Source organism: Zonotrichia leucophrys, chromosome 1A (genome assembly GCF_028769735.1).
Source record: "Zonotrichia leucophrys gambelii isolate GWCS_2022_RI chromosome 1A, RI_Zleu_2.0, whole genome shotgun sequence".
NCBI lineage: Eukaryota > Metazoa > Chordata > Aves > Passeriformes > Passerellidae > Zonotrichia > Zonotrichia leucophrys.
The window spans coordinates 72,157,155-72,176,215 of NC_088170.1; the positions used below are offsets into that span (position 1 = coordinate 72,157,155).

General features: G+C 61.1%; 4 protein-coding genes across 4 annotated transcripts; 3 read left to right on the plus strand and 1 right to left on the minus strand.

Moving 5' to 3' along the window:
• Positions 1–804: 804 nt before the first annotated feature.
• LOC135442848 (uncharacterized) lies at positions 805–4,857 on the minus strand. Its single transcript, XM_064703122.1, has 5 exons — positions 4,834–4,857; positions 4,159–4,243; positions 3,101–3,484; positions 1,825–1,950; positions 805–989 (listed from the first exon to the last, which is right to left on the minus strand). The coding sequence occupies exons 2-5, from the start codon at positions 4,214–4,216 to the stop codon at positions 901–903; spliced, it is 657 nt and encodes a 218-aa protein (XP_064559192.1). The 5' UTR covers positions 4,217–4,243; positions 4,834–4,857; the 3' UTR covers positions 805–900.
• A 1,355-nt stretch (positions 4,858–6,212) lies between these two features.
• LOC135458666 (acrosin-like) lies at positions 6,213–9,122 on the plus strand. Its single transcript, XM_064733934.1, has 5 exons — positions 6,213–6,283; positions 6,399–6,662; positions 6,795–7,060; positions 7,177–7,322; positions 8,745–9,122. The coding sequence occupies exons 1-5, from the start codon at positions 6,213–6,215 to the stop codon at positions 9,120–9,122; spliced, it is 1,125 nt and encodes a 374-aa protein (XP_064590004.1).
• Positions 9,123–9,947: 825 nt separating this feature from the next.
• LOC135442849 (acrosin-like) lies at positions 9,948–12,426 on the plus strand. Its single transcript, XM_064703123.1, has 5 exons — positions 9,948–10,030; positions 10,140–10,403; positions 10,598–10,863; positions 11,060–11,199; positions 11,942–12,426. Exons 1-5 carry the CDS (start codon positions 9,960–9,962, stop codon positions 12,419–12,421), a joined length of 1,221 nt encoding a protein of 406 aa, XP_064559193.1. The 5' UTR covers positions 9,948–9,959; the 3' UTR covers positions 12,422–12,426.
• Positions 12,427–15,941: 3,515 nt separating this feature from the next.
• Positions 15,942–18,944, plus strand: LOC135458674 (acrosin-like). Its single transcript, XM_064733944.1, has 5 exons — positions 15,942–16,012; positions 16,138–16,365; positions 16,740–17,005; positions 17,122–17,267; positions 18,411–18,944. The coding sequence occupies exons 1-5, from the start codon at positions 15,942–15,944 to the stop codon at positions 18,942–18,944; spliced, it is 1,245 nt and encodes a 414-aa protein (XP_064590014.1).
• The last annotated feature ends 117 nt before the right edge of the window (positions 18,945–19,061 follow it).

Sequence of the window (19,061 nt, forward strand, 5' to 3'; positions counted from 1 at the left end):
GGAGTCGTGGGCGGGGCGATGGGCGGGGCCAGTCATGCCCCGCTGCCAACAGCGCCGCCCAGCGGCCGTGAGGGAACGAGCGCGCTTGGGGACCCTGCGACCCCATAGCCTGTCCCCCAACGAGGACACCCCCGTGACCCCACAGCCTGTCCCTAAATGGGGACATCCCGTGACCCCACAGCCTGTTCCTAAACGGGGACACCTCCGTGACCCCACAGCCTGTCCCTAAATGGGGACATCCTGTGACCCACAGCCTGTCCCTAAATGGGGACACCGTGTGACTCCATAGCCACCCCTAAACGGGGACACCCCCGTGACCCCACAGCCTGTCCCTAAATGGGGACATCCCGTGACCCCATAGCCTGTCCCCCAACGAGGACACCCCCGTGACCCCACAGCCACCCTTAAATGGGGACACCGTGTGACTCCATAGCCACCCCTAAATGGGGACACCCCTGGGACCCCACAGCCACCCCCAAACGGGGACACCCCATGACCCCACAACCTGTCCCTAAATGGGGACACCCCATGACCCCACACTCCAACCCTAAAAGGGCCCCCCCATACCAAACATCCCCCCCCCCAAGCCCCCTGGTGGGTGGAAGGAGGGGTCACCCCCACTCTGGAGCAATGCTCTTTATTTGGGGTCTCCAGGTTTGTCCTCCCCCCCCAGCCATGGGACCCCGGGGTTTGGATGTCCCCTGTGCTGTCCCCTGTGTTGTCCCCTGCCCATCCCCGGGGGTCCGAGCAGAGCCCCCCACCCCAAACCATCGTGCACCCCCCCAAACCCATCCTGCACCCCCACCCAAGAGCATCGCCCCAGCCCTGTCCCCCCATTGGGGCAGGCGGGGCCGTGTCCTGCCCCGGTGTCACACGAGGACCTGTCCAGCTGGGGTGGCCTCAGGCGCTGGCACTCTTGATGTCACCCAAGGCCACCTCTCCTTCTTCCCCTGCAGCAATGGCTGCGGGCTCCTGGGCTGGGCCCCGCGCTGAGGGGACAGACAGTGGGGACACGGGAGAAGCCTGGCCCCACACAGCGCTGTCCCCATCCCTGTCCCTGTCCCCATCCTTGTCCTGTCACCATCTGCACCCTTGTCCTCATCCCTGCCCTCTCTTCAAGCCTGCCATCATCCCCATCCCATTCCCTCCTCACCCTCATCCCATCCCAGGGATCCCATCCCATCCCATCCCATCCCAGGGATCCCATTCCATCCCATCCCATCCCATCCCATCCCATCCCATCCCATCGATCCTGTTCCATGGATCCCATCCCATCCCATCCCATCCCATCCCATCCATCCCATCCCATCCCATCCCATCCCATCCAGGGATCCCATCCCATCCCATCCCATTGATCCTGTTCCATGGATCCCATCTCATCCCATCCCATGGATCCCATCCCATCCCATCCCATGGATCCCATCTCATCCCATCCCATGGATCCCATCCCATCCCATCCCATGGATCCCATCCCATCCCATCCCATCCCATGGATCCCATCCCATCCCATCCCATCCCATCCCATCCCATCCCATCCCATCCCAGGGATCCCATCCCATCCCATCCCATCCATGATCCTGTTCCATGGATCCCATCTCATGGATCCCATCCCATCCCATCCCATCCCATCCCATCCCATCCCATCTCATCCCATCCCATCCCCACACGGGAGCTGGAAATCTCCTCCCCACACAGAATCCCATCCCCAGTGGACATGGGGGTCTCCAGCTGCCCCCATCCCACAACACCCCCCCTTTGTGCCCCCAGCATCCCCAAACACCTCCCTGTGCCCCCCAGCACCCCCTTTGTGCCCCCCACACCCACCTGGGCGCCCCCAGCAGTGGCCCTGGCAGCGGGCACACACCAGCACCCCGATGGCCACCGCGGTGAAGGCGGCCGTGAGGACACAGATCACCATGAACATGTCCGGCTCCGCGGCCTTGGGGACCTCTGCGGGGTGACACCGGCACGTGGGGACACCAGCCGGGCCATCCCCCCCTCCCTGTGCCGTGCCAGGCTGGGGGAACCCCAAACTGCCCCGGGGGAACAGCCAGGGACAGACAGACACACCAGGGACAGACAGACACACCAGGGACAAGGGACAGACACACCAGGGACAGTCAGACACACCAGGGACAGACAGACACACCAGGGACAGTCAGACACACCAGGGACAAGGGACAGATACACCAGGGACAGACAGACACACCAGGGACAAGGGACAGACACACCAGGGACAGACAGACACACCAGGGACAAGGGACTCGTCAGGGCAGGTGGGGACCCCAAACCTGGCAGGGGGACAGGGCAGGGACACCTGGCACTGCCAAGGTGGGACAAGGGACATGACAGGGCATGTGGGGACCCCAAACATGGCAGGGGACAGAGCAGGGACACCTGGCACTGCCAAGGTGGGACAAGGGACAGACACCTTGTGGGGACCCCAAACATGGCAGGGGGACAGAGCAGGGACACCTGGCACTGCCAAGGTGGGACAAGGGACAGACACCTTGTGGGGACCCCAAACATGGCAGGGGACAGAGCAGGGACACCTGGCACTGCCAAGGTGGGACAAGGGACAGACACCTTGTGGGGACCCCAAACATGGCAGGGGAACCGGGCAGGGACACCTGGCACTGCCAAGGTGGGACAAGGGACATGACAGGGCATGTGGGGACCCCAAACATGGCAGGGGACAGAGCAGGGACACCTGGCACTGCCAAGGGACAGACACCTTGTGGGGACCCCAAACCTGGCAGGGGAACCGGGCAGGGACACCTGGCATCACCCAGATGGGGACAGAGCTGGAGGAGGTGACAGATGGGTCGAGGAATTGGGGGCATCCCCAAATTGTGGCAGCACCCAGATGGGGACAGGGATGGAGGAAGTGACAGATGAGTCAGGGAATGGGGGGATCCCAAATTGGGGTGAAGAGTGTGAGGAACCACCCAGATGGGAACAGGGATGGATCAGGGGACAAGGCAGGTGACAGATGCAGCAGGGAATTGGGGACACCCCCAAATTGTGGCAGCACCCAGGGCTGGACACACCAGAGAACTGAGGGACCCCAAAAGGGACAGTGCCACCCTGCCCCGCTCACCTGCCACCGCGGGCTGCAGCACCAGAGAGCACAGGAGCTGCGGGGCGGCAGCACTGACGGCGTAGCAGGAATAATTCCCGAAATCGGGATCGCTGAGGTTCCTCAGCAGCAGGGACACGCCGCTGTCCCCTGTCCCCGCGGCGCAGAAGGCCACCCTGCCCCTGAAGCGGCTGTCGGGCTGCACGGGCGGCTGCCAGCCCGGCTCGGGGGGCGGTGGGTGCCAGCCCAGGCGGTGGCTGAGCACGGGGACAGCGAGGTGGCCGCCGGCCTGGTGGGTGCAGCTGAGGGTGACCCCGCGCAGGTCACCCCAGGGCTGCGAGCCGCAGGGCAGGCAGGCGTCCTCGCCGATGGCCGCTGTCACCGTCACGGTGACAGGAGGCTGGTCTGGGAGGGGACACGGTGGGGTCAGCGCGCGGTGACACCAGCGATGGGGTACAGGGGCCATCCCCGGGACAAGGGGGCTCTGAAGGGGACAGGGGACATCTGTGGGGACACGGCTGTTGGCGCCAGGACCGGGGGCTCAGAGGAGCCAGGACTGGGGGCTCGGTGATGCCCGAACCTGGTGCCAGCACCGAGGGCTCCGTGGTGCCAGCACCGAGGGCTCGGTGGAGCCAGGACGGGCTCGTGGGCCAGAGAGGGCTCGGGTGGAGCCAGGACCGGGGGCTCCGTGGTGCCAGCACCGAGGGCTCGGTGGAGCCAGGACCGGGGGCTCCGTGGTGCCAGCACCGGGGGCTCCGTGGTGCCAGCACCGAGGGCTCGGTGGAGCCAGGACTGAGAGCTCAGACAAGCCAGGACCGGGTGTTCGGTGGTGTGAGCACCGAGGGCTCAGTGGAGCCCGGACCGGGTGTTCGGTGTTGCCAGCTCCCGGTGCCAGCACCGAGGGCTCGCTGGTGCCAAGCAGCCGCCCCGTGAGTCACCGCCCTGCCGGGAACGGCTCCCCGCCCTCCCCTCGGGGTCCCCGCCGCGGTGTCCGCGCAGGGGAGGAAATCGGGGCTGGGAAGGGGGTCCCGGGGAGCGGGGGCTCTGCCCGGACCCCCCACCCCGCTGCCCGTGGGTACCTGCCCGGGCGAGGAGCGGGCACAGAGCCAAGAGCGCCACGACGGGGAGCAGCGCCATCCTGCCGGCACCCGGAGCGGGCAGCGCCTGGGGCACGGCAGCCTCAACAGCGGGCACCCCAAAACCCTGGGGGCACCCCAAAACCCCGGGGGCACCCCAAACACAGCCCCCCATGGCGAGGGAGGGACCCCGGGGGTATCCAACCCCCCACACCCGGTGTGAGCAGTGGGAGTTATGGGGCTGGGGGCTGGACAGTTATAGGGCAGGGGGCGGGGAGAGGGGACATAATGAGGCTGGGGGCTGGGCACTTCCAGAGCATGGGCGAGGGGATTATGGGGCTGGGGGCTGGGCAGGGAGCGGGGGTTTATGGGGCAGGGGGCCGGGGCAGCTGTAGGGCGGGGGGGCGAGGGGATTATGGGGCTGGGCAGTTATAGGGCAGGGGGTGGGGATTTATGGGGCTGGGGTCTGGGCAGTTATAGAGCACGGGCGAGGGGATTATGGGGCTGGGGGCAGGGGTGGGTGTAGGGCAGCGCGGTGGGCAGCAGCCCCCGGCCCCCGGGATGCTCGGAGCCCCGGCCGCCCCCAGCCCCTCCCGGGCAGAGGGGGCACCCCCGGCCCCGGCCCCGTCCAGGGGAGAGGGGACACCCCCGGCCCCGGCCCCGGCCCCGGCCCCTCACCGTGGCTCCGCTGCCGCCCGCCCGAGCCGCGCTCAGCCCCGGCCCCGCCCCGGCGCCACCGCCCGGCCCCGCCCCGGCCCCGCCCCTCCAGATGTGCCTCGGGCATCCAGATGTGCCCTCCTCACCCCGACGTGCCCCTGCCAGCTGTGCCCCTGCCAAGCCCAGATGTGTCCTGCCCCATCCAGATGTTCCCCCTGCCCACTCAGCTGTGCCCATCCCTGCCCGGAAGAGAAACAAAGGAAAAGATCTGATCCCATTTTTAATAATATATTCCACACAAGATATTAATATAATTTATTCAAGTATGTATTTATACAAATTTTTAAAGTATAAAAGTATAAAGTATTAAGTTTTCTTATATTAAAGTTTTTTAGAGTTTATATTTTGATGGATTAAAAGTGTGTGTAGGATTTTATTATACAAGCAAATAAATTTGTATTGTATAGAGGATATAGGAAAATTACACATTTTATATTAAAGGCTATTGATGTTATGTAGAAAATGGATCTTAACATGATAAGGTATAATAATAAAGAATAAAATAAAATAAAATAAAATAAAATAAAATAAAATAAAAGGAATCGAATAGAATAGAAATAGGAATATAATATAATATAATATAATATAATGTAATGTAACGTAATGTAACGTAACGTAACATAACATATAATTAATATAATATAGTGTTAAAATAGAACAAAACACTATTAAATCTCTTTCCACATACTACAAGGATTGGTGCCTTTGTTTCAGTAAATATGCATTATTGATGTAATAATATACTAATATAGTAATATACTAATGTATTAATATAGAACTAGTGTATTTGTGTATAATAATATATTAATGTATTGATATGTAATAATGTATTAATATATAATTAATGTAACTATGTTAAAATACATTTACATGATATAATTAACAAATTATTTTAAACCGTATATATTAATATCATGGCATTATAAATAAGCATTATTTTATGTATTAATAAAAATGTGTAGTAATATTAGTGGTAACTACCACCATGATGCTACAGTGAGGTTACCACCAAGGTACACGAATTTGTACTACCATTAGTCATTATAAATTACATCTAATGAAGCACCGAGAGCCCTAATGATTAATTATTTATGGGAGCATCGATCTCTGAGCTCCATTTTGAGGCGCCACCAGCCCAGGGCCCTCTGGGCTCCCTGGGCACAGCACAGGAGGCGGCCCTGCCCTGGCACGGGTGGCACCGTGCTGTCGTTACGGTCCCTGCCACCCGCACCGTTCCAAGGTTCTGCAGCGCTGTGACATCACTCGGGCCTGCTGGCACCAGAGGTGACAGCTCTGCTCTGGCTCTGCCACCTGCTCTACTGGCACCTGCGATGGCACCGATGGCTTTGCTGCGGCTGCTCGTGCTGCTGGCCCTGGCTGGTCCCGTGGGGGGCAGCTGGGACACCTGCAAGTCAGTGGGCTCGGGGGGCTCGGGGACACTCGGGGGGTCCCTGGCACAGAGGAGCACCTGGGGTTCCCTGTCCCTGCTGTCCCCAAGCAGGGCACTGATGGCTTTGTGCTTGCAGGGGCACCTGCGGGCTCCGGCCCTTGGATTTTGACCACAGCTCCGTGTCTGCCAACTACGACCAGTCCAACAATGACTATGCAACCTTGGGTTCTTCTGATGGTGCCTCCCTGGACTTCAACAGCCCCGGTGTCCCCTCAGGGGCCTGGCCTGGCATTGTCAGCGTCCAGGCCACCCTGGAGAATGGCACGTGGCACATGTGCTCCGGGGCACTCATCAGCCCTCAGTGGGTGCTCACAGTGGCCCAGTGCTTCTTCAGGTCTGGGTAAGAAGGAGCAGGGACAGGAGTGTCCCCACAGTAGGGACAGGGATGTCCCCACAGCAGGGTCAGCTGTTGGACTGCCACATCCCATGGCCCTGCTCTCTGTCACCCCTCTGTCCATCTCCTGCCCCCCAGGGACATCTCCAATTACAAAGTGGTGACGGGGACCACGGACGTGGCCCAGCCAGGCCCCGAGGCTGCAGTGAGACGCGTCCAGAGGCTCGTGAAGCACCAGCACTACGTGGCTGCCACAGCCATGAACAACATCGCCCTGCTGGAGCTGGACCAGCCCGTGGAGTGCAGTGACTACATCCAGCTGGGCTGTGTGCCCGACAGCTCCCTGGCAGTGTCCGACCTCAAAACCTGCTACATTGCAGGCTGGAGGGCCACCCGGGACAGCGGTGAGTGCCCACCCAGGGCAGGGCTGAGTTGTGGGCACACGGCCCTGGGCTGGGACACGGCCTTGGGCTGGGGGCTCTGCCCGGGGGCTGCCACTCAGTGCCCTCTGTGCCCGCAGCCCCCAACCCACGCCTGGTGCTGCAGGAGTCCAAGGTGCGGCTCATGGACGTCCAGCTGTGCAACAGCAGCCGCTGGTACGGGGGGGCCGTGCACCCCCAGGACCTGTGTGCGGGGTACCCGCGGGGCGGCATCGACACCTGCCAGGTGGGGCTGGGCCCAGGCTGGGCACAGGGACCCTGAGCCACCCTGGGCCCCATGGAACCCCCAGAGCCAGCACAGGGACCCTGAGCCACCCTGGGCCCCATGGAACCCCCAGAGCCAGCACAGGGACCCTGAGCCCCAACAGGGCCCCATGGAACCCCCAGAGCCAGCACAGGGACCCTGAGCCCCAACATGGCCCCATGGAACCCCCAGAGCCAGCACAGGGACCCTGAGCCACCCTGGGCCCCATGGAACCCCCAGAGCCAGCACAGGGACCCTGAGCCAACCTGGGCCCCATGGAACCCCCAGAGCCAGCACAGGGACCCTGAGCCCCAACATGGCCCCATGGAACCCCCAGAGCCAGCACAGGGACCCTGAGCCCCAACATGGCCCCATGGAACCCCCAGAGCCAGCACAGGGACCCTGAGGCCCAACATGGCCCCATGGAACCCCCAGAGCCAGCACAGGGCCCAAGGATCCCCTCAGAGCCAGCCAGGCCTCAAACATGGCGGGGCCCTGTCTGGGCCTGGCCCGGTGCCCTCCCAACCCTGTGTCCCCACCACTGATGGGTGTCCCTTGCCCATCCCCATGTCCCTGTCCTGTCCCATGTCCCAGGGCTGTCCTGCCCTCCCCCAATCCCCAGATCCCTCTCCTGTGCCTCCGTGCTGCCCTTCCCTCCCCCTTCCACCATTGAATCCCCTCAGGCCCGGCCCAGGCCAGGCCTGCCCCTGTCCCACTGCTGTCACTGCTCCCTGTCTGTCCCTATCCCTGTGTCCCTCTCCTTGTCCTTGTCCAGGGTCTCCTGTTCCCTTTCTCATCCCTGTCCCCAACCCCATGTCCCCATCCCCTGTCCCTGCCCAGGGGCTTCTGTTCCCTTTCCAATCCCTGTCCCCATCTCCGTGTCCTTGTCCCTGTCCAGGGGTTCCTGTTCCCTTTCCCATCCCTGTCCCCATGCCCTTGTCCCTGTTCCTGTCCAGGGGCTGTTCCCTTTCCCATCCTTGTCCCCATCCCCTGTGCCTGTCTAGGGCCCCTGTTCTCTTTCCCATCCCTGTCCCCATGTTCCCATCACCTGTCCCTATCCCGGGGCTGATGTTCCCTTTCCCATCCCTGTCCCCATCCCCGTGTCCCTGTCCAGGGGCTCCTGTTCCCTTTCCCATCCATGGATCCCTGTCCCCGTGTCCCTGTCCCTATCCAGGGGCTGATGTTCCCTTTCCCATCCCTGTCCCCATCCCCGTGTCCCTGTCCAGGGGTTCCTGTTCCCTTTCCCATCCATGGATCCCTGTCCCGTGCCCCAGGGCTGCCACTCCCCATCCGTAGGCCCCTGTCCCAGTGTCCCCCTGTCCCCAAATCCCATCCAGTGTCCCCATAACCCCGAGGTGTGGCTGTGACCCTGGAGCAGCCCCTGACCCCTCTCTCCTGTTGCAGGGGGACATCGGGGGTCCTCTGGTGTGCAAGGACCACGTTGGTGACTACTTCTGGCTGGTGGGCCTGGCCAGCTGGGGCAAGGGCTGTGTTGGAGAGAAACGCCCCGGAGTGTTCGCCTCCACCCAGTACTTCCGAGAATGGATCCAAATCCAGATGGGAACGATCCCATCAGACCCAAGCCCTGCACCAACACCGCCACCCCCGACCCAAGCCCCGGACCTCATGCTGTCCCCAACCCTGACCCTGACTGTCATCGAGGCAACACCGACGCCAGAACCGGAGACCTACATAACTGTTTCATTCCCAAAATCCATCCTGCTGAGATTCATCGAGAGTCTGCAGAAGTTCCTGGAGTTCCTAAGGGACACACTGCGTTGATCAGGAGGGGCAGCAGATCCAGTTCTGGCTGCAGAGGATCTCCAGCATTCCCTGCTGGGGCCGTGGCTGTGGGGCCAACCCAGCCCCGGTGCCCAGGGCTGCTGTGCCCTGCCCACTCTGACCCCTGCGCCCACCCCGATGGTGCATCCAGTTTGTTCTTCAATTAGAGTTGTTCCAGTTCCACTTAGCCAATGTGTCCTGTTTGGTCTTCTGGGGGAAACAAGGATGGGGCAATTTGGGGGGAAAGGGTGGGGTTGGGGTTAGGTCTGGTTTGGGGGACATGAGGGGGAGCCAGGGATGGAAGGAGGGAGGGGAGGGGAGGATGGGCCTGGAGGTGGTGAGAGGGAGAAACTGCTCCAGCCCAGGCTCCCCAGCAGAGCCTCAGGTGTGCCATTCCCTGGAAAAGTCCTGGAGAGGGACAGCAATGGGGACAGCTGGAGCTGCCATCCCGGGGTCCTGTGGGGGTGCTGGAAGTGCCACCCTGAGCTGCTGCTGCTGCCACCCAGGGCTGTCCCCTCTGTCACCAGCTCGTGCCTCTGAGGCTGCTGGGACCCATCCCATACTCCTGCTGTGCCCTTGGTCCCCATTGGGATCCTTGGATCTGGGACATTCCCTCTGCTCCACAGGGATCCCAAGGGTCCCTCCAGCCCAGGCCATGCCCGGGTGCACAGCTCTGAGCTGCCCTCCCCCCACCCAAGGCCACCGTGCTCCACACATGGAACCGTCCCCTTTGTGACATCACCCCGGCCTGGTGGCACCACGGACACCCAAAGAGCGTTGGGTGTCACTAGAGGTGACAGCTCTGCTCTGGCTCTGCCACCTCCAGTGTTGGCACTGATGGCTTTGCTGTGGCTGCTCGTCCTGCTGGCCCTGGCTTGTCCCGTGAGGGGCAACTGGGACACCTGCAAGTCAGTGGTCACTCGGGGGGTCCCTGGCACAGCCTGGGCACAGAGGAGCCCCTGGGGGTCTCTGTCCCTGCTGTCCCCAAGCAGGGCACTGATGGCTTTGTGCTTACAGGGGCACCTGCGGGCTCCGGCCTTTGGCATTTGACCACAGTTCGCTGGTTCGGGACTACGACCCTACAGACTATGACTACACAACTTTGTCATCTTCTGATGGCACTGCCGTGGATGTAGCCAGCCCCGGTGTCCCCTCAGGGACCTGGCCTGGCATCGTCAGCATCCAGGCCACCTGGGACAATGGCACGTGGCACATGTGCTCGGGAGCACTCATCCACCCCCAGTGGGTGCTCACGGTCGCACGCTGCTTCATGGACACTAAGTAAGGAGGAGCAGGGACAGAAGTGTCCCCACAGGAGGGACGGGGAGCTCCCCAAAGGAGGATCAGGGATGTCCCCACAGCAATGTCAGGGATGTCCCCCCAGCACAGGGAGGTGCCCCGAGCAGGAAGGGAATTGTGCTGCTGCAGTCCCTGGCTCAGTTCCATCAGTTCCTTCTCCATTTCCTGCTCCCCAGGGACACCTCTAATTGGAAGGTGATGATTGGGGCCACGGATCTGGCCCAGCCGGGCCCCGAGGCCCAGAATCGCCGCATCAGGAATGTCCTGAAGCACCAGGACTACTGCGATGAAGCGCCGGGCAACAACATTGCCCTGGTGGAGCTGGACCAGCCCGTGGAGTGCAGTGACTACATCCAGCTGGGCTGTGTGCCCGACAGCTCCCTGGCAGTGCCCGAGCTCAAAACCTGCTATGTGGCAGGCTGGAGAGCCACCCCGGAGACCGGTCAGTGCCCGCCTGGGGCAGGGGACAAGTTGGGGACCACAGGGATGTGGCTGGGCAGGCCGAGGGCGGAGACCAAGGCCGCGGGAGCCGGGCCCTCTGTGCCCGGACCCCTGAGTGGGGACATGGAGGGACTGGGGCACAGCCCGGGAAGGTGCCAGGTGCTCAGTGCCCTCTGTGCCCACAGCCCCGACCCCAGCACCAGGCCTGGTGCTGCAGGAGGCCAAGGTGCGGCTCATCGATGTCCAGCTGTGCAACAGCAGCCGCTGGTATGGGGGAGCCGTGCATCCCCAGGAATTGTGCGCGGGGTACCCGCGGGGCGGCATCGACACCTGCCAGGTGGGGCTGGGCCCAGGCTGGGCACAGGGACCCTGAGCCACCCTGGGCCCCATGGAACCCCCAGAGCCAGCACAGGGACCCTGAGCCCCAACATGGCCTCATGGAACCCCAGAGCCAGCACAGGACCCTGAGCCCAACCCCCATGGGACCCTGAGCCAACAGGCCCATGGAACCCCAGAGCCAGCACAGGGCCCAAGGATCCCCTCAGAGCCAGCCAGGCCTCAAATATGGCGTGCCCCTGTCTGGGCCTGGCCCGGTGCCCTCCCAGCCCTGTGTCCCCACCACTGATGGGTGTCCCTTGCCCATCCCCATGTCCCTGTCCTGTCCCATGTCCCAGGGCTGTCCTGCCCTCCCCCAATCCCCAGATCCCTCTCCTGTGCCTCCGTGCTGCCCTTCCCTCCCCCTTCCACCACTGAATCCCCTCAGGCCCAGCCCAGGCCAGGCCTGCCCCAGTCCCACCGCTGTCACTGCTCCCTGTCTGTCCCCATCCCTGTGTCCCTGTCCCTATCCAGGGGCTGATGTTCCCTTTCCCATCCCTGTCCCCATCCCCGTGTCCCTGTCCAGGGGTTCCTGTTCCCTTTCCCATCCATGGATCCCTGTCCCGTGTCCCAGGGCTGCCACTCCCCATCCGTAGGCCCCTGTCCCAGTGTCCCCCTGTCCCCAAATCCCATCCAGTGTCCCCATAACTCTGAGGTGTGGTTGTGACCCTGGAGCAGCCCCTGACCCCTCTCTTCTATCACAGGGGGACACAGGGGGTCCCCTGGTCTGCAAGGACAACACCGGTGACTTCTTCTGGCTGGTGGGCCTGACCAGCTGGGGCAAGGGCTGTGCCGGGGCCAAGCGGCCCGGGGTGTTCACGTCCACCCAGCACTTCCACGACTGGATCCAGACGCAGATGGGAACGGTCCCACCCAAAACGGAGCCTCTTCCCCCCGAGCCACCCACGCCCACCATTGAGATACAGCCACCAGAACTGGAACCAGAACCAGAACTTGTACCAGAACCAGAACCACAACCAGTACCCATACCGGTACCAATACCAGAACCAGAACCCATACCAGAACCAGAAGAAGAGGAGGAAGAAGAACCAGAACCACCACCACCACCACCACCACCACCACCTCCTCAGTTTATAACGGTTACATTCCCAAAGGATGTCCTGCTGAGGTTCTTCACAAACTTGCAGGAGTTCCTGGAGTTCCTGCGGGACAAACTGGATTAAGCAGGACTTGGGAGCAGGTCCAGTTCTGGCTGTGGGGGATCCCAGCCATTCCCTGCTGGAGCAACGGCTGTGCCAAAGCCACCCCCGGGGCCCAGATCTCGTTATCCCTTGTTATCCCCCCTCCATCCACCTCTCGTTATCCCTTGTTATCCCCCCTCTACCCACCTCTCATTATCCCTTGTTATCCCCCCTCTACCCACCTCTCGTTATCCCCCCCTCCACCCAACCACCCCAGTGATAATCTTTGGTTTGTTTTTGAAATACAGTTGTTCCCAATTATCCTCATTTTCAATCCAGTTCAATCTGCTCGCAACAAGGATGGGACAATCTGGGGAAAAAAGAGTGGGGTTCGCTCCTGGTTTGGGGGCGATGAGGGGCAGTCAGGGAGGGAGGGAGGGAGGGGAAATCCTCTATAAATCACAGGGTTCCATCACCCTGTTTGTAACTCCTCACCCAGGGGGAGGTACTGGAAATTCCTGCCTGGATTTTAGGGGATGTCATCCCAAGGTTTGGGGGTTTGGGACACAACCACCATCACTGGACATTCCTGCCTGGACTTTGGGGGATGTCATTCCAAGTTTTGGGGATTTGGGACACAACCACCACCACTGGACATTCTTGCCTGGATTTTAATGGGTGTCATCCCAAGGTTTGGGGATCTGGGGCACGGCCACCACCAGTGGACATTCCTGCCTGGATTTTAGGGGATGTTCTCCCAAGGTTTGGGGGTTTGGGACACAACCACCACCACTGGACATCCTTGTCTGGATTTAGGGGATGTCATCCCAAGTTATGGGGGATCTGGGACACAACCACTACTGGACATTCTTGCCTGGATTTTAGGGGATGTCATCCCAAGGTTTGGGGGTTTGGGACACAACCACCATCACTGGACATTTCCTGCCTGGACTTTGGGGGATGTCATTCCAAGTTTTGGGGATTTGGGATACAACCACCACCACTGGACATTCCTGCCTGGACTTTGGGGGATGTCATTCCAAGTTTTGGGGATTTGGGATGCAACCACCACCACTGGACATTCCTGCCTGGATTTTAATGGGTGTCATCCCAAGGTTTGGGGATCTGGGACACAAGCACTACTGGACATCCTTGTCTGGATTTTAGGGGATGTCATCCCAAGTTTTGGGGGTTTGGGACACAACCACCACCACTAGACATGCCGGCCTGCACTTTAGGAAATCTCATCCCAAGGTTTGGGGATTTGGGACACAACCACCACCACTGGACATTCCTGCCTGGATTTTAATGGGTGTCATCCCAAGGTTTGGGGGTTTGGGACACAACCACCACCACTGGACATTTCCTGCCTGGATTTTAGGGGATGTCATCCCAAGGTTTGGGGGTTTGGGACACAACCACCATCACTGGACATTTCCTGCCTGGACTTTGGGGGATGTCATTCCAAGTTTTGGGGATTTGGGATACAACCATCACCACTGGACATTCCTGCCTGGACTTTGGGGGATGTCATTCCAAGGTTTGGGGATTTGAGACACAACCACCACCACTGGACATTCTTGCCTGGATTTTAATGGGTGTCATCCCAAGGTTTGGGGATCTGGGACACAAGCACTACTGGACATCCTTGTCTGGATTTTAGGGGATGTCCTCCCAAAGTTTGGGGTTTGGGATACACCACACCACTGGACATTCTGGCCTGGACTTTAGGGAATGTCTCCAAGGTTTGGGATTTGGACATGTCCGGTTTATCTCGGGTGTTTGAGGGGCCTGGGAGGCCTGGAGGTGGCCCGGAGGCGACCTTGTGACAGCCCGGGTATCGAAAGACGAGAAGAGGCTTCAGTTCTTCTTTCTGGTTTTATGTTTATTAATTGTTTATCTAAAAGATGTTCTTTCAGCCAGACAGAGATCTGCACAGCAGTCAGCCATGGGCACACTCCGTCCCCCTCCGGGGCAGGCACCTATCTTTATACCCTTTGCTACGTATACAATATTTATCATTTTTCCCCAATACCATCTATTCTTATAACTCGGTGTACTCTTAGTAATAACCAATAGAAAGGTGCCACCGTGGCCAAAGAAGATGGAGGAGAGGAGGAAGAAGGAGGAGGACAGGACACACCCCAATTCCTCCATCTTACTCCTCTAAACCCCCCTGTACATAAATCTTAAACCTTGTGTCTCACCCTCTAATTAACTAATCTTTCCACCCTTCACCCCGGTGAGGCCCTGTGAAGCCCTCATCCTTGTCGTCTCCTGTGTAGGGTTAAAGTCCAGCTACCAGACACTTCTGGCAACATTCCAGGACTCCCGAGACCCCCAAAGTGGTCTCGGAGGCTCAGCATCTCAGGGCTGAGATTTTGAGATCCGACAGGGACACAACCACCATCACTGGACATTCCTGCCTGGACTTTGGGGGATGTCATTCCAAGTTTTGGGGATTTGGGATGCAACCACCACCACTGGACATTCCTGCCTGGATTTTAATGGGTGTCATCCCAAGATTTGGGGATTTGGGACACAACCACCACCACTGGACATTCCTGCCTGGATTTTAATGGGTGTCATCCCAAGGTTTGGGGATCTGAGACACAAGCACTACTGGACATCCTTGTCTGGATTTTAGGGGATGTCATCCCAAGGTTTGGGGGTTTGGGACACAACCACCACCACTGGACATTCCTGCCTGGATTTTAATGGGTGTCATCCCAAGGTTTGGGGGTTTGGGACACAACCACCACCACTGGACATTTCCTGCCTGGAATTTAGGGGATGTCATCCAAAGGTTTGGGGATTTGGGACACAACTACTCCCACTGGATATCTGGAGGAGGACCAGACCAGCAGGGCCACTTCAACAGCGCTGCCACCACTGCTGGTCTTGACTGTGCCACCCATGGGGTGTCAGTTGTGCTCTGACTTTGAGGTTTATAGCAAATTTTTCTGCATTCCTTGCATTTATTGGATCCTTCCATTCCAATTTCAACTCAGACTTCCAAACTCTGTGTCTGGTGTGTGTAGAGTTTGTGTGGAGTGAATTCCTCCAGCCTGGAGGTGGAGAGAGGCAGAAACTGCTTCAGCCCAGGTTTCCCAACAGAGCCTCAGGTGTGCCATTCCCAGGAAAGTCCTGGAGAGGGACAGCTGGAGCTGCCATCCCAGGGTCCTGTGGGGGTGCTGGAAGTGCCACCCTGAGCTGCTGCTGCTGCCACCCAGGGCTGTCCCCTCTGACACCAGCTCGTGTCTCTGAGGCTGCTGGGACCCATCCCACTCCTGCTGTGCCCTTGGTCCCCATTGGGATCCTTGGATCTGGGACATTCCCTCTGCTCCACAGGGATCCCAAGGGTCCCTCCAGCCCAAGCCATGCCCGGGTGCACAGCTCTGAGCTGCCCTCCCCCCACCCAAGGCCACCGTGCTCCACACATGGAACCGTCCCCTTTGTGACATCACCCCGGCCTGGTGGCACCACGGACACCCAAAGAGCGTTGGGTGTCACTAGAGGTGACAGCTCTGCTCTGGCTCTGCCACCTCCAGTGTTGGCACTGATGGCTTTGCTGTGGCTGCTCGTCCTGCTGGCCCTGGCTGGTCCCGTGAGGGGCAACTGGGACACCTGCAGGTCAGTGGCCTCAGGGGCTTGGGGACACTCGGGGCTTCCCTGGCACAGCCTGGGCACAGAGGAGCCCCTGGAGGTCCCTGTCCCTGCTGTCCCCAAGCAGGGCAGTGATGGCTTTGTGCTTCCAGGGGCACCTGCGGGCTCTCGCCCATGGTTTTGAACGAGACCTTGGTGATTCCTGAGTATGGAACCTCGCACCCTGCCAAGGACACAACCCTCAATGTCAACCCAGGGGCCTGGCCTGGCATCGCCAGCATCCAGGTGACCCTGGAGAATGGCACGTGGCACATGTGCTCAGGGGCACTCATCAGCCACAGCTGGGTCCTCGCAGCCGCCAGCTGCTTCGTCGGGGCCGGGTAAGGGGGAGCAGGGACAGGGATGTGACCCCAGCAGGGACAGAGATGTTCCCTCAGCAGGGACAGGGATGTCCCCACAGCGGGATCAGGGTGTCCCCACAGCAGGGACAAGGATGCGCCCAGAACAGGGTTACAGGGATGTCCCCACAGCATGGATGTCCCCTTGGAAGGGTCAGAGATGTTCCCTTAGCAATGTCAGGGATGTCCCCACAGAAGGGCCAGGTGCCCAGGCTGCACCACCATGTGCTGCTCCATTGCTGTCTCTGTTCTCTGCTGTGGGAAGCAGAAGGCTGGGAGCTGCTGGGCTGTGCCAGCCCTGTCACTGCTCCTGTCACTGCTCCTGTCACTGCTCCCTGTCACTCCATGGCCTCCAGGAATGTCCTCGACTGGAAGGTGGTGGTTGGGGCCACAGATCTGGCCAACCCAGGCCCTGCAGCCGAGGCGTTCCCGATCAAGCAGCTCCTGAAGCACCGGAATTACGACCCAGTCACGGCTCGGAACAACATCGCCCTGCTGGAGCTGGACCAGCCCGTGGAGTGCAGTGACTACATCCAGCTGGGCTGTGTGCCTGACAGCTCCCTGGCAGTGTCCGAGCTGAAAATGTGCTACATCGCGGGCTGGAGGGCAACTCCGGACAGCGGTGAGTGCCCACCCAGGGCAGGGCTGAGCTGAGGGCACACAGCCCCGGGCAGGGACACGGTCTTGGGCTGGGGGCTCTGCCCGGGGGCTGCCACTCAGTGCCCTCTGTGCCCGCAGCCCTCAGCCCACGCCTGGTGCTGCAGGAATCCAAGGTGCAGCTCATCGATGTCCACCTGTGCAACAGCAGCCGCTGGTACGGGGGGGCCGTGCACCCCCAGGACCTGTGCGCGGGGTACCCGCGGGGCGGCATCGACACCTGCCAGGTGGGGCTGGGCCCGGGCTGGGCACAGGGACCCTGAGCCAACCTGGGCCCCATGGAACCCCCAGAGCCAGCACAGGGACCCTGAGCCCCAACATGGCCCCATGGAACCCCCAGAGCCAGCACAGGGACCCTGAGCCATCCTGGGCCCCATGGAACCCCCAGAGCCAGCACAGGGACCCTGAGCCCCACCCTGGGCCCCATGGAAACCCCAGAGCCAGCACAGGGACCCTGAGCCCCAACATGGCCCCATGGAACCCCCAGAGCCAGCACAGGGACCCTGAGCCCCAACATGGCCCCATGGAACCCCCAGAGCCAGCCAGTACAGGGACCCTGAGCCCCAATAGGGCCCCATGGAACCCCCAGAGCCAGCACAGGGACCCTGAACCCCAACATGGCCCCATGGAAACCCCCAGAGCCAGCACAGGGACCCTGAGCCCCAACATGGCCCCATGGAACCCCCAGAGCCAGCACAGGGACCCTGAGCCAACCTGGGCCCCATGGAACCCCCAGAGCCAGCACAGGGACCCTGAGCCCCAACCTGGGCCCCATGGAACCCCCAGAGCCAGCACAGGGACCCTGAGCCCCAACATGGCCCCATGGAACCCCCAGAGCCAGCACAGGGACCCTGAGCCCCAACATGGCCCCATGGAACCCCCAGAGCCAGCACAGGGACCCTGAGCCACCCTGGGCCCCATGGAACCCTCAGAGCCAGCACAGGGACCCTGAGCCTCAACAGGGCCCCATGGAACCCCCAGAGCCAGCACAGGCCTCAAACATGGCGGGGCCCCATCTGGGCCTGGCCTGGCCTGGCGCCATTCCGGACCCGTGTCCTCACCACTGACAGGTGTCCCTTTCCCATCCCAATGTCTCTGTCCCATGTCCCTTGGTCCCCTAGGCTGGCACTGTGCCCACAGAGCCTACCCAGTGCTTCGGGCAGCCCTAGGTGTGGATATCCCGGAGCTGCCATTCCCTGCCTGTCCCTGTCCCCTGTGCAGGGCTGGGGCAGAGCCCACCCTGAGCCAGCCCCATCCTGTTCCCAGTGAGGGTCTGGGGGCTCCAGCAGAACTGGGAATGTGGGTCGGGCAGGGGCTGGGAGAGAGGGTCCAACCCTGGAGCAGCCCCTGACCCCTCTCTCCTGTCACAGGGGGACATTGGGGGTCCCCTGGTCTGCAAGGACAACATCGGTGACTACTTCTGGCTGGTGGGCCTGGCCAGCTGGGGCAGGGGCTGTGCCAGGGCCAGTAGGCCTGGCATCTTCACCTCCACCCAGCACTTCCACTCCTGGATCCAAGCCCACGCCGGCCCCAGCCCGACAGGGCCGGTACCGGCACCAAGGGCCACGCTGAACGCGCCGGACCCACTAGCACTGCAGCCACCAGAACCCAGGCCACCAGAACCCAGGCCACCAGAACCCAGGCCACTAGAACCAATACCAACACAACCGAGGCCACGAATACCGGAGCCAGAACCAGAACCAGAGCCAGAACCTGAACCCGAACCAGAACCAGAACCGGAGCCAGAACCGGAGCCAGAACCGGAGCCAGAACCGGAGCCAGAACCAGAGCCAGAACCAGAGCCAGAACCAGAGCAGGACATTTCCCTCCCAAAACGCACCCTGAAACGATTCCTCAAGAAGCTGCAGGAGCTGCTGGAGCTCCTGAAGCACAGGACAGGGTGAGGGGAGGCGCAGCAGGTCCAGTTCTGGCTGCAGAGGATCTCCAGCAGCCCCAGCCGGGGCCGTGGCTGCGGGGCCAAGCCAGCCGCGGTGCCCAGGGCTGCTGTGCCCTGCCCATGT

What these genes read in the sequence shown, in the direction of transcription:
- LOC135442848 (XM_064703122.1), bottom strand. Translation starts at nt 4,216, where the DNA reads ATGGCGCTGCTCCCCGTCGTGGCGCTCTTGGCTCTGTGCCCGCTCCTC. An exon ending in GCTGCAGCCCGCGGTGGCAG is followed by an intron (nt 1,951 to 3,100) that starts GTGAGCGGGGCA and finishes GTCACCCCGCAG; the next exon opens with AGGTCCCCAAGGCCGCGGAG. An exon ending in CCACTGCTGGGGGCGCCCAG is followed by an intron (nt 990 to 1,824) that starts GTGGGTGTGGGG and finishes CTGTCCCCTCAG; the next exon opens with CGCGGGGCCCAGCCCAGGAG.
- LOC135458666 (XM_064733934.1), top strand. Translation starts at nt 6,213, where the DNA reads ATGGCTTTGCTGCGGCTGCTCGTGCTGCTGGCCCTGGCTGGTCCCGTG. An exon ending in GGCAGCTGGGACACCTGCAA is followed by an intron (nt 6,284 to 6,398) that starts GTCAGTGGGCTC and finishes TTGTGCTTGCAG; the next exon opens with GGGCACCTGCGGGCTCCGGC. An exon ending in CAGTGCTTCTTCAGGTCTGG is followed by an intron (nt 6,663 to 6,794) that starts GTAAGAAGGAGC and finishes CCTGCCCCCCAG; the next exon opens with GGACATCTCCAATTACAAAG.
- LOC135442849 (XM_064703123.1), top strand. Translation starts at nt 9,960, where the DNA reads ATGGCTTTGCTGTGGCTGCTCGTCCTGCTGGCCCTGGCTTGTCCCGTG. An exon ending in GGCAACTGGGACACCTGCAA is followed by an intron (nt 10,031 to 10,139) that starts GTCAGTGGTCAC and finishes TTGTGCTTACAG; the next exon opens with GGGCACCTGCGGGCTCCGGC. An exon ending in GAGAGCCACCCCGGAGACCG is followed by an intron (nt 10,864 to 11,059) that starts GTCAGTGCCCGC and finishes CCCCGACCCCAG; the next exon opens with CACCAGGCCTGGTGCTGCAG.
- LOC135458674 (XM_064733944.1), top strand. Translation starts at nt 15,942, where the DNA reads ATGGCTTTGCTGTGGCTGCTCGTCCTGCTGGCCCTGGCTGGTCCCGTG. An exon ending in AGCTGCTTCGTCGGGGCCGG is followed by an intron (nt 16,366 to 16,739) that starts GTAAGGGGGAGC and finishes CATGGCCTCCAG; the next exon opens with GAATGTCCTCGACTGGAAGG. An exon ending in GAGGGCAACTCCGGACAGCG is followed by an intron (nt 17,006 to 17,121) that starts GTGAGTGCCCAC and finishes CTGTGCCCGCAG; the next exon opens with CCCTCAGCCCACGCCTGGTG.